The sequence below is a fragment of the Lycium ferocissimum genome, chromosome 9, assembly GCF_029784015.1.
Source record: "Lycium ferocissimum isolate CSIRO_LF1 chromosome 9, AGI_CSIRO_Lferr_CH_V1, whole genome shotgun sequence".
Taxonomy (NCBI): Eukaryota; Viridiplantae; Streptophyta; class Magnoliopsida; order Solanales; family Solanaceae; genus Lycium; species Lycium ferocissimum.
Genome location: NC_081350.1, coordinates 34,259,348 through 34,273,499, shown reverse-complemented (window position 1 = coordinate 34,273,499; position 14,152 = coordinate 34,259,348). Strand labels below are relative to the sequence as shown.

The window sequence follows — 14,152 nt, the reverse complement described above, 5'->3', positions numbered from 1 at the left end:
CCCAGTGAAATCTCACAATGTGGGGGCTGGGGAGGTAAAGTGTACGCAGACTCTCGGAAGATAGGGAGGCTGTTTCCGAAAGACCTTCGGCTCAAGAGAAAACATAAGAAAAGGTCAGATAAGCACAAGCAGTTCAAAGCAAAATGAAAATGAAACTGAAGAAAGAGAACAAGTCATGATAGAGCAGTCTGAGAAAAGGAAGACAATGATACAGTTTCTATGATACATTTTTTATATGTATGATACACTTTCTATACAAGACTGATACAGTTTATATACACATGTTGGAATTATATATACACTTTCTATACAAAAATGATACATATTATATACAAAAACGATACAATTTTCTATTCTATAATATACATTATATACACAAATGATACATATTATATACAAAAATGATACATACCTTAGTGATTCATATTTTATACAGTTTCTATACATTACTGATAGGTAATGATACATATTTTTATACACAAATGATACATATTATATACAAAAATCACCTAAGAGTTTTTTGGGATATTTCTTACTAAATATACACATATTATACATGTTTTGGGATGTTTAAACTTTAGTGACGACTTTTTAATTGCCACTAAAAAGCTTGATTTTTCTGTAGTAGCCCCTTAGTGGCTACTAAAAGTCGCCACAAAAAGTCTGTTCATTTAAAAACGCCTAGGCTTTTAGTGGCGACTAATGAAAATAATTTATGAGCTAATTTTTGGGTTTGGGAATAAATGGATTAGCGTGTGGGATTATTTATGGCCCAGTGGGCAGTGGCCATTTGTGTCCTTTCCCCTTCTCTTTTTCTTTGCCCAGTTTTTAGACGAGGGAACAAATTCATAATAATCGCAATGTTTAAAATTGAAACCAACGGGACAATAGAAACAACAAAGGAAAATCAAGTCATTTCCTGGTCATCTTCACTTTACTCTTTTGATAGCATACACAATGGATCAAGATAAGATCTATAGAGTAGGAAGCATAAAAGCTTTACATTTTACAAGCAAATGCAAAACAAAAAGAAGCTCCACTACTGAAAAAATTGATATAGACCAAAATCCTACCAACTTTTCATTGTTGTGAATGAAAACTAGAATGCTGTTCTCTAGTTTGTGACCTGCTATTAATTTGATCAATGTTAAAATGTTCATAGTGCTGACTAGGACTATCTGGAGTGGCCAATGGATCTCCAGTTCCCATTCCTACATATTGTTGCACTATTAAAACTGAAGCTGTCATCTCAAAATCTGATGAAGCTAAGAGATCTCCAATGGCACCAAGCTCAGGACATTCACTCCAATCAGTCAACCCTGCGGTCAACGGAGAAACGGTACCTTGTCCTCTACCAACTATGAACAAGTCATGTGAATTATCTATAGACCTTATTGCTGCTACTGTTTCTTCTCCATGATTTACTACTCTTTCTGTGTAAACTATTGATTCATTATTTGTTGTTCTTTCCCTGAATTCTTTTACATATTCCTCGTCTAGATGTTTTTCCCTATCAGCTTCTGTTACAACTGTTAGTATACGGTGGTCAGTTCCGTTGTTGGTGGAATTTGATCTTGTTGCTTCAATCGCAGTTTCTCCAGGGAGAAAACGCATAACGGTTAGATTGATGTTTGGGTGTTCACTCATTCTCCATGCATAGGCTAATGCTTCACGATCATCTGGTCCGCCAAAGAATAATATCGCGACACGGTGAGAAACTGTTGACCTTGTGGATCCACTTAAGCCTCTGTCAACTAGAATTCCAACTGAGCAAGGTGCATTTGCTAATACATTCTGGTTAATTGTTCGAAATGCTGGATTTGTAGCTTCCATTCCACCATCAACTGTTTGTTGCTTGTGAAAAGGGATGATTATTAGTGCCACGCGTTTGTCCTCTGCTAACGTGCAAATATCTTCGTGCATGGTGGAGTAAGGGGAAATGGCAGTGAGAGGTTGCACGTAAACACATCCTACATTTTTCTCAAAGTTCTCGAATGCATTGATGATGTGATCCGATTGAGCTTGAGTTCTGTTCATAGCTGGCCTTCCTGATTTTCTCACGTTATGGACAATAAGCATTGCAGATGCACGTCCAGTGAGTTCGACAAGGTGTAGAACATATATGGATATCGGTGATTTCTTGGTGGGATAAGATGCTTCAAGAAGATTGATAATTGTTGGAACATTTCTTGGTGTGTGGATGCTAACTAGTACTCGAAATTCTCTATCCAACTTTGTTTTTTGAACTGTTCTTCTCTTATATGGGACGAAATTTCTTGATGGTTTGTAGACTATTGTCACAGCTGGGGTGATGATTGCAGTCATGCCTATTGCTACCATCACCATTATAGCAAAAGATTTTTCATCAAGAACCTGCATTAACATAATAAGCATTTAGTACTGATTTTTGTGTGAGGACAAGAAGATGAAATATATGTCAATTACCTTGTGGTCTTTACCAACATTGAGCACAATCATCTCAATAAGGCCTTTGGCATTCATGAGGAGACCAAGAGAAACACCTTCATAAAATGGCATTTTGTAATAGATAGTTACAAGGACTACACCTATTACTTTGCCTGCACAAGACAGGAATATAACAACACACAAAATTGCCCATGTTGCAGCTCCATCAATAGCAGAAATCTCTGTCTTAAGACCACTAATGGCGAAAAAAAGAGGCAACAAAAGCCCCGAAACAAAATCCTCTAGCCTTTCTACAAGGGTCAAACCAAGAGGACCATTGGGGATAATCAAACCAAAGACAAAAGCTCCAAAAACGGAATGTGTTCCAATAACATCTGTTATGAATCCAGCAATCATAACCCCTGTGAGAATGAGACATACATTGAATTCACTAATCGATTCGCCTTCTGGAGTCTGTCTAATTCTCCTCGCAATCAATGGCCTAACCACGAAAAAGCAAACACAAATAAAGGCTGTAGTTGAAAGGATCACCCAAATTGAAGCCAAGGTCATACTTTCATTCTCAGTAAAAGCAACAGCAAAAGCTAAAACAATCCATGCCAACATATCATTAATAAGTGAAGCAGACATTGCGATCCTCCCAATTTCAGTGTTGATAAGTTTGAGCTCCGCGAGAACTCTGGCAAGAACAGGGAACGAAGTAACAGAAAGCGCGAGCCCAAGGAAGAGAATGAAAGTACCTTCTTTCGTATTTTGTGATTTGTCATGCAAGAAGGAGAAGAATGAACTCCCAATTAAAAATGGCAATATCATGCCTGCTATTGCTATACTCAAGGCTTGTTTACCATTTCGACGAATCACAGCAATGTCCATTTCTACTCCTATCAGAAAGAGGAAGTAAAGAAGGCCAATATTTGCCATTGTTTCAAGGACCATTACACTTCTTTGAGGAAATACTGTGTTAGCAAATTTACTACTTCTTCCCAATACTGATGGCCCCAAAATTACACCACCCTGCCACCATTCTGCAGAAAATTAATATAGGAGTGTAGTATATAAAACAAAGATAACAAGATTATGCTATTCCTTCCATAGAAATAATTATGGTCACATCCATTAAAATCGATATGTTCATTATTTTATCACCATTTCACCAAAGGAAAAGAGATGTAGACCAATACAAATTTTCTTTTATGGTATTTAATCCTCTTATAGTCGAATGCTCTTCACAGTTCTTATTGTCAACTCTAATTAAGTCATTTTATCCAACAAGAAAAATACAATGGTATGTAATTGATCTAACAACCATTAAATTTGTGCACTATAAAATGCATGGTCTCATATATATAGGAAATGATTCTGCAAATAAAAAGGGCATTCTGGTCCTAAGCTCCCGCTCTGCGTGGAGTCTGAAGAAAATTTAGACCATATTACGTTTATTATAGTATGAAGATTTACCTCGCATTTAGAGAGGTTATCTCCAATGCTTGAATTCGTGACAACAATTCATATCATTGCATCAAGGTTTTCCCTTATAAAATGATGTTAACAAATAATGAAAATTGAAAATGCGATCATATAATTAAATCGGAGAATTCTATAAATTACTTACAACAATCTCAGCAATAACACGAGGTTGACGAATGGGTTTCAAGACATAAACGAGAATGCGAGTGACGACAACCACCAATGTCAATTGCAATATGAAGAGTGGCAATGAATAATCAAGTGGATTATCACCCTGCCATATCCCAGTTGTAGTTATCATCGTTGGTGCATAACATACTATCGCATCCTCAGTTTTGTTCTGGGAGTTCGTTACTATTATGTCCGCCATTTTGATCAAATATGACTCAAAAATTACTTATTTTAGGTTACAGGTTCAAATCACACGTATGATATCCTTGCAGTTTTTGAATTCTCTTATTAGAATTTCTCGCTCTGCCACTGCTAAGATGTCAACAATGAATGGCATGCATGCATGTCTTCGGTACGAAAATTGGTCTTTGAACGAGAAGAAAATATTTTTTTTTGAGTGCTTGTCAATAAGCTCAACGAGAAAGAGAAAAAGGACAAAACCGAAAGTTGTTCAGGATAAAATTTTGAGGGAAGAGAATTGAAAATTTTCTTATTTTCGTTCCGATGAGACGAGTACTTTTTCTTGGATTTGAGAAGTTAAGAAAGTACACTAAAAAGTATAGTAACTACAAAAATGGGAACAACAGCAACGTAACCACAGAAATGCTTGAATGTAGCTTGATTGTTGAAAGTGGAACTTGTAGTTTTGGTTAGGGGAATAACTTAAATAGACCCCCAACATGATTATAAAAAACCTTTTTTTCTAAGAAGTTATGCTCTAAATAAATTATCATCCAATCTTTATCCACTCCTGATCAGTATTATGGTCCATTTGATTCCAATATAAAATACTCTTCTAACAATATAAAATACTCTTCTAAGGCGAATCAGAGTTGCTCAAAAATTAGAAATTCTCTAAAATGTTACTTTTCTTCATATAAAGCATGTAAGTCTCTAACTAGAATAAAGGACTTGACAAACACCAATATAGGTGTAACAGTGAAAACAGCTATTGACCCGATAAAGGTGGTAGACCGAGCCTACACTATTACACTTTCATCTCTTATATACTTGTCTCGTAGAACTAAACTTGCCCAAAAGTATTCTTAATATGCTGTGATATTATTCGTTTTGAGCCAAAATCGCATAATTTTTTCAATAAAGCATCACACCATTAAAAATATTAATTCCTACACATTATATGTAATTTTTTTTACTACTCATATGAGACTTTTGCTCATATCCAACAATAATATTGTCCAACAAGATATTAGTCTTTAGTTCTTTTGTTTGCAATTCTTAGTTAGTTCAAACCGAAGAATATGGTGGGTAAAGACCATAGACATGTGGATGGTGATTAATTAAAGTTTGCTTTTCCTACAACAGTACTCAAAAGTGACACTTTTCAGAAAAAGGTCAAAACATAGATTATGCAATTTAATACTTTTCTAGTGGCTTCCCCAAAAAATAATACTCCTATTAGCTAGATAAGTTTGATCTGGATTTTGCTAGTACTACTATTAGAAGGTACCAATTGGTGACAGATGTGTGATATCATTGAAAGAATGAATTAAACTGGATGAAAACATAGTCGAAATCAATACGGATGACAGATTCTTGGCTAGGTTAGCCTCGTCAAGTTAAAATAGTACCTTCTATACATTTTTTAATTAATTACCAAAAGAGGCAACGGGACCATGGCAACTTCCCTACATTAGAAGGAGATACACTACAAAAAACTGAATAATTTATGGAGGTTGAAAGTTGCAATTCTCGGAAGTTTTAGCATCCACTATTTGGTAAAGAAGGCTAAAACCTCCGCAACTTACTCATTCTTTTATAGTGATATAACAAGGCTAACTTTTTTGTTAGGTGATTTACTTTCCTTAATGGAAGAGATTATGTCTAAGTGTATATTTTCCTTTTTTGAAGATTGAGCTAATCAATCTTCTTTTGAGAGGTAAGGTCTACTCCATTAAACTATTTAAATACAGTAAGCTTTTGTTTAGTCATATTTGGAACTTGAAGTTGCGTTTGGACATATTTTACTTGAAAAAAATTTGATGTTTTGAGTGAAAGTGAAATTTTTCCCAAAAACTGATCTGAGCCAAACAGATACTTGAAATTAATCTGATTCAAAATCTATGACCGAACACTGGCAAAGTTAAATGAATATGGTGTAAACACCTAGTGCGGATAAATATTTATCCTCTTATTCTACATTTTTCGGGATTTATTGATTTGATAAGGGTCCAGCCAACCCCCACCCCCCAACCAAAGGAATACACCTGAGGATACTGGCTTGATTAATAAAAATAGTACTCCTATTAAGTTGGTCACATATAGGATTATACAGGATTAAATTGCGGCAAGGGAAATAATAGAAGATGAATTGTGTTGATTGCTTATCATTAAGTATATTGTGAGCTTGAAGTATGTGAATCAATTTCTAGACATTTAAGGATTTTACACTACATACAAGGCAATACTCACAAAAAAAAAAAAAAACCTCTAACTTTAGTATCTTATGGAGTAGACATTTTAGTCAGTGTATATTAATCATTTTAAGTATAAGTGTTCGTGGGATCTTTTATCCTTCCTCGAACAGTAACAATAAGAATGAAATTGCCTGAATGATATCAGTCACAGCGTATTCCCTCACAACTTCTTCTCTTCTCAAGCACTTGCTATTTCATCTTCTCCATCAAAATGTACTTATATATGCATATACACTAATTATAATTATTTATACACTAATTATGATTAGACGGGTGAAGTTTTGTTGACCGGCTGATAAAAAATGTTAAGATCATTTGCGGGTACATGCACCAAATCATGCTAAAATGAACTTGAATCAAATGAACAATGAATTGATTTCTCCAAACTTGAAGTAGACAGACCATCAAATATGTGTTAAATCCAAAAAGTCAATAGATGGAGTGGTAATTTAATCAAATTTTTCTCGTCATACTTATTTGTCTTTGGTGAAGTTTTTTTCCCTCCTTTTGCCAGTCTGAAACCTCAAAGCGAAAGAAATTAAAACAAGGTTCACATGATGCCTTGGTGAAATGAACCCGACAAAATTGTCCACTATTTACTCTTTGGTTACATATCTTTGGTTATTTATTTGTTTATTATGCCAGCAAACTAAGTACAGAGACACTTTCGATAACTGTTTCAATCAAACTGAGATTTTATGCTAATATTTCAGATTAAAGCTCAATCTAGAATTAGGCACGGCTGATATCTCCGGAGTGAGATCAGGAAAAGGAAAGGAGCAAAAATAGAACTATTGAGATTTGAATCCCCCTGGCATCAGATTTTTTTTTTTTTTTTTTTTAATCCCCTTATTAGAATTCTGGCTTCACCGTTAATATAGATATTTTGGAGGACCTGATAGTATAAAACTATTGTTTAGACTGAGAAAGTATAACTTAAACCCATAGAAAATCAAGTTTGAAGGACGGATTAAGAAAAAGAGATGGGGGGATCTTGCATGATATGTAAGATCGGATTTTCCCCTTCAAGCTTAAGATTCCGGTAGAAGGAGAATTCACCAATATTATAAACAAAAAGGGTGAAACTCCAAAAATTACACTATGTAATCAAGTACAGAGAAACAGTATAAGTGCCTTAAAATCTGTGCAAAAATGAACACTTTGTGAATTAAAAGAGACTATTCACGGACTATAAATCAGCAGTCACGGATTGGATATTGAAGTTGGCAATGAAGAAACAAAGATCCTAAGTTTCCATTTCAGTTCAACACCTAAGCGCTTTGGAATTCCAAAGGCAACGTGTTGCTCTCTTAGTTCCATTTCAAGTAAATAACCCTTCACGGGTCATACATACTATGCACCTATAAAAGGTATAGTGTATATCAAAAATCAAGAACATAGAAAAGATAATGCAGCCACTTCTTTAGAACCCAAAAGATAAAAATAAAGCTATGGGTTCATCAAAGATTTCGGCAATGTTCTTCATTTGTATGATTTTCATGTCAACATGTTTGTTACCAGCTTATGCTTCATCTGGTCAATGCCCTTGTCATCCTCCTTATCCACCTTACCAACGCCCTAGTCCACCTGGCACTACTCCGCGGCATCCACATCCGCCAAAATCTCCAGGTCATCACCCTCATCCACCTAAGTCTCCCGGTAGGCCCCACCCTCCCTCGACTCCACGTCCACATCCACCAACCACCAAACCGCCACCTCATCATGGCGGAGTGCCTCCAAGGGTTTTGCCGCCTATCGTTTTTCCACCACCCGTCGTATCACCTCCTGTCACTCGGCCACCTGGCGTTTCGCCTCCCGTCACTAGGCCGCCACCTGGCATTTTACCACCTATAGTCAATCCTCCTATAGTAATGCCTCCAATCACCAGGCCACCTGGCATATCGCCTCCAGTCACCAGGCCACCTGGCATCCTACCACCTGTCACTAGGCCACCTGGCATTCTTCCACCAATAATAAACCCTCCCGGAATTTTTCCACCAATAACAAATCCTCCCGGAGGAGGAGGCTTCCAACCGCCATCTGCTGGTGGATATCCACCCTACGGACCTCCTGGTGGTGGAGGTGGACCAGGTGGCGGTGGAGGTGGCCCAGGTGGTGGCGGAAGCGGCGGAGGCATTCCTGGTATTGTCCCAGCGCCGCCGGCCACATGTCCTATAGATGCATTGAAACTTGGGCTTTGTCTTGATGTACTTGGAGGATTAGTGCATATTGGGATAGGGAATCCAGTGGAACATATATGCTGCCCAGTTTTACAAGGACTACTAGAGCTAGAAGCTGCTATTTGTCTATGCACAACCATAAGGCTTAAACTTCTTAACCTTAATATCTTCCTTCCGCTGGCACTTTCAGTTCTTGCAACATGTGGTTTAACTCCTCCTCCTGATTTTATATGTCCTCCTCTTGTTTGAACTAGCTAGGGTTTTTAGTTATGATGTTCTTTTGTTGTAGTATTGTGCAAGGTAAGAGATAAAAATGCAAATAATTACGAGTTCCCTGGTCTTGTTTTTTCTCGAGGTGTAAACGACATGATCCTAAGAGTTTGTGTCTTTGTTATGTTTGGTATCTTTAATTTGCTCCCACAAATTTGATTTGAGTAACTTGATAATTATGTACTGGTGTGGGTTCTTATGTTCATCTGCATAGATTTCTCTTCATTTTTGTGTAACTTCGACTGGTATCTTTGTACGTTAACTCAATCACATAAAAGAAATCCAACTTAACGAATCAAAATGACAAAGGCTTGATTTTAGTAGATTATAGTAGCAAGGTCACTCTGCCCCTTAATATATATATTATTATTAAAAGTGGAAAGTCTCTAAGTTAAAAATTGAAATACTATTTTATCCTTGACTATAACCAAAATCTTTCTTCTCAAGCACCAAAGATGCAAATTAAAGTCTATTTATTAGAATTTAATTAATTAACTCTGAGTCGTGGGGCAATTATGATTTTATTGTGGGCATTAATGCTCTTAACTGCACAAATTATCAGCTTCCTATTTCTTTCTCATTTTCTGCCTCTTTTAGCTTCCGTACGTTAGATAACGTTTGATATTCTTTATCAAATTGTATTAATTGCACAGAGCACTTCAAGTTACTCAATTAGTATCTGTGTATCTTTTTGTCTTATGTCAAATCATTATCTCCTTGATTTTCTACCCCTCACCACCTTCTGTAAAAGTTTAAGATTCGTTACTTTTCTACAAATCTTTTCACTTTCTCTCTTCAAACCTTTTATAATTTTGTACTACACCTTTCAAGACTATATTTTATGAAAGAGAGTGAGGTCAGAAAGTTGGAACTAAAAATGGTGGATGAACTGTGCGGAGAAGAAGTCGAGATGGTGATACATATTAGATGCACTTGTATTCTAGAAGGCTTGATTTAAAATTTGAATTTATTTTGTCTAATCCGGTGTTGCATGCTCGCACAAAACATGTTGATATTGATTTATTGTCGTGTTATATTTATTATATATATGATTCAACTAATATTTTTGGTCAAATTCACAGATGCAAGGACTCATAAGTTCGAATCAAACAAATGGTACCTATACGTGCAATTATGATTTATATATCAAATTAATTTTCTTATGTCAATAATTAATAAGTATCTCTATAACAAATAACTAATACAATTTTTGTGAAGGTGTCCACCATGAAATTGATGACAATGCTCTACTAGCCATCCTAATAAAGACATATGTTAATCGAATTTCCATACAACTTCTACAAAATATTATTTTCATTCGACGACAATTTCTTGATATGTATGAGGCTGGAGTAAGACGAAGGTTACAATTTCTTAAAGACAAGGCAAAAACTTTAAGACACGAAGTATTTGAAACCATAAGTGACGTTGCTCATATTCAGATTTAAACTATGTGTTGGTTGAAATATCAGAGAAGTTAATATTTCCTATCTTAAAAAAAACTGCATAAGAAAAGGTTATATAATTTGTTGACTGTGTACAATTACAGACTATAGTATTAGTTACATAAGTAATAGAAAACAATGCTAAGAAACTTTTCTCTCTCTTGAAAATGAAGGGCATCATTTCAACTTTACTTGATGGTAACTTCCAGTAAGATAGTGTTTTGCAACGATAATGAATACTGATTGTATAAGTTCATTATTTGTTAATTTGAGCATGCATTCTTCACTTTCCATTTTATTGCAATTCATCGCACACTTATTCAATTACCATTTCTAATGTTTTACGAAGTTTGAGCTAATAAACATGTCAAAAACTAGTATGTATATATATACATACACATACCCCTCGCTTATTTAAATCGTCGACGAAGTCTTTTGATATAACGAACTAAAGTACTTACTAAGCTGCACATTTAAATTCTTTCTTAGTGAAGTACTTAGACAAGGAAGTTGAAACTTTTTTTGCTTCAAAATTTGAATAGAAAGTAAAATTGCAAAAGTTGATATCACTTTTCCAAACAAACCCCAATATGTAAACTAAATATGATTATCATATACAGTACGTAATTTTAGTCTCCAAGTGGCCAAATTGGCGAACTGCGTAAAAAGAAAGTAAACCAATATATGATTAAAATGAATGTCATTGAAATTTTGGAATGTTGGATGTCAAGATCAATATGTCTATATTATATCCACCTTTAATTTGTCCGCAGGAGTATATATGAATTGACGTGAAATGTCCTCTCATTTTTATTATGAGAATATATATGAATCATGGGCTGTCTATACATACCTGTGGCTAATAATAGTTCTAACAAAGCACCTTGGCCCTATTTATGTAAATATCAGAGACAAATCGCTCTCTTAAGCCTTAAGTCCACTCTCTCCACTCCGAAAAATAATTAAACGACTTCTTGAATGGACATAACAGCACGAGCATTTAAAAATTTAGCGGATGCATAACTTGTGTTGAAACACAGAGATCGAAAATATATGTGAAATTGGATAGAAACCCTAGGTTTCATGTGAGAGAGACGAAAGAGAGAAGAGAGATATTTTCATCTGAAAAATGAGAATTTGTGTTATTGTTCCTTTCTCTAGAATATTCTCCAGCTATATGCATCATACAAAATGAAAGCATGTAAGGACCAAATAGCAAAAATTACATTCACTAATTACAATTGGGCCATCAGCCAACTATACTTATTTACAATTGGGCCTATCATTACTTGGACCTTGACTGAATTGGGCTCACTCCAACATCCCCCCTCTAGCTGGAGGGTGTGGACACTGCCAGCTAGCCAGCAAATGGTGATGTAGAGGTCCTGGCAAAGCCTTTGTCATAATATCAGCCAGCTTATCAGAATTGCGAACATAATGAAGGGAGATAAGAGATGAGTGCAAACAATCACGAACATAGTGGCAGTCAATCTCGATGTGCTTTGTTCGCTCATGGAATACTGGATTCTTAGCAATCTGAAGAGCAGCCTGGCTATCACAATGACTAGGAATAGGTTCTATAATGGAGAGACCAAGATCACCAAGCAGCCTAATCAACCAAACAATCTTAGCCGCACCTTGCGCAAGGCCCTATACTCAGCCTCAACAGATGACAGTGCAATGGTGGGTTATTTCTTGCACTTCCAAGACACAGGACAACCACCAAGAGTTATATAAAACCCAGTAACAGATCTTGAAGTGGGGTAAGAACCCCAGTCAGAATCAGAGAATGCCATAAGAGAACAATTAGAAGAAGAGTTCAATACAATACCCAAATCAGGAGCAGACATGAGATACCTCAGAACATGGAGAGCAGCAAGCATGTGTGGTACTCATGGACAATGCAAAAATTGACTAAGGTGTTGTACAGAGAAAGAGATATTAGGCCTAGTATATTGTAAAAAATTAAGCTTGCCAATTAGTCTCCTATAAGAACTAGGATCAGGAATAGGGTCACCAACATCTGAAGTCAACTTGAGAGATGAGTCTAAGGGAGATGAAACAGGAGTGAAATGAGAACAATGAAACTCTTCCAATAGATCAGATGTGAACTTGTGTTGATTCATAAGATAACCACCTGAATAAGGAGCAATTTCCAAACCCAAAAAATAATAGACAAGACCCAGATCTTTGATCCCAAACTGAGCATCTAAGAATGCTTTGACACTGGTCATTTCAGCAATATCAGATCCACCCAGTAATATATCATCGACATAGACCACAAGCACAACTAGAGAATCCTCTAAAGACTTGGTGAAGAGGGAATAATCATTTTTGCTAGGTATGTAACCTCTGGATAACAAGGCTTCAGATAGTTTGGAAAACCACTAGAAGCCTGTTTGAGGCCATATAGTGACTTCTTGAGCTTGCAAACCAAAGGAGTGGATGAAAAAGAAGAAGAAACCTAAAGACCAGGAGGTATTCTTATGTGAACATCTTCATGGAGATCACCATGGAGGAAGGCATTATTAACATCAAAAAAAAAACGGTCGAGTTTCTCCGCCAAAGACAAAAGACACTTGACAGTAGTCAACTTTACAACTGGATAGAATGTTTCAGTGTAATCTATGCTTTTCTTTTGGGTGTCACCTCTGATAACAAGTCTAGCTTTATACCTATCAACAGTGCCATCAGACCTTTGCTTGATCTTATATATCCATTTGCAAGGGATGGCTTTCTTGTGAGAAGGAAGGGGAACAATGTCCCAAGTATGGTTTGCCTTAAAAGAGCTTGAAATTCCTTTAACATGGCCTCTTGCTAAGAAGGATGAAAGACAGCCTGTTGGTAAAACTGAGGTTCATGTAAGTACAGGTGAGAAGTGGAAACCTTGGAGTCTACAGTGATAGAGGCAGGTGGAGGAAAAGCAGAATTACAGATGTAATCAGAAAGAAGATGAAAAGAAAAATGGGAAGATCTGGAACTTCTTCCAGGAGGTGGAGGTTGAACAGTAGAAGGTACAGGTACAGTAGCTGGAATAGTAGGAATAGGTGGAATAGGAGGATCAGGCGGAATAAATATAGATGAAGGGACAGGGACATGATGAACATGATTAGTTGGTGCATTGTCAACAAAAGGAAGATCAGGTGCAGGAAAGGGAGAAGAAGGTGATATTTGATAAGGGAAAATATGCTCATAAAAGACTACATCCCTTGAAAAAAATGATAGAATGTGTAGTGAGATTGAGTAACTTGTAACTCTTCTACCATAAGGATACCCAAGGAATACACAGGGAATTGATCTAGGTTGGAATTTATCCCTACCAGGCATAACTGTATCAACATAGCAAAAGCAACCAAAAGATTTTAAGTGTTCATAGACGGGGGGATGACCATGTAGGACTTCAAAAGGAGTAAGATTGTATAGGACAACAGAAGGAAATCTATTGATAAGATAAGTTGTTGTAAGAACACACTCACCCCAGTATTTCAAAGGAAGTTTAGACTGGAATAGAAGAGCCCTAGATACTTTCAATAAATGCTTGTGTTTTCTTTCTACCGCCCCATTTTGTTTTGGGGGAGGGGGGGGGGGGGGGGGGGGGCGGGTATGAAGAATAGTAGTCTGATGAAGGATTCCATTATCAGAGAAGTATTGTTGGATTTCAGAACTACTTCCCAATTCATAAGCATTGTCAGACCTAAAAATATGGACATTGGTTTTGAAATGTACTTTGACCATGAGTGATACAAGAACAGAT

The 14,152-nt window shown here is 36.3% G+C and overlaps 2 protein-coding genes across 3 annotated transcripts; one reads left to right on the top strand and one right to left on the bottom strand.

Moving 5' to 3' along the window:
- Positions 1-1,080: 1,080 nt before the first annotated feature.
- Positions 1,081-4,759, bottom strand: LOC132031832 (cation/H(+) antiporter 15-like). The gene is made up of 3 exons (XM_059421725.1): positions 4,040-4,759; positions 2,446-3,441; positions 1,081-2,373 (listed from the first exon to the last, which is right to left on the bottom strand). Exons 1-3 carry the CDS (start codon positions 4,262-4,264, stop codon positions 1,081-1,083), a joined length of 2,514 nt encoding a protein of 837 aa, XP_059277708.1. The 5' UTR covers positions 4,265-4,759.
- Positions 4,760-7,737: 2,978 nt separating this feature from the next.
- On the top strand, positions 7,738-9,158 carry LOC132030393 (36.4 kDa proline-rich protein). 2 transcript variants are annotated; one of them, XM_059420015.1, is made up of 2 exons: positions 7,744-8,606; positions 8,637-9,158. In XM_059420015.1, exons 1-2 carry the CDS (start codon positions 7,955-7,957, stop codon positions 8,930-8,932), a joined length of 948 nt encoding a protein of 315 aa, XP_059275998.1. In that variant the 5' UTR covers positions 7,744-7,954; the 3' UTR covers positions 8,933-9,158. The 2 variants fall into 2 exon arrangements, with proteins under 2 accessions (XP_059275997.1, XP_059275998.1); XM_059420014.1 differs by having other exon boundaries at positions 7,738-9,158.
- The last annotated feature ends 4,994 nt before the right edge of the window (positions 9,159-14,152 follow it).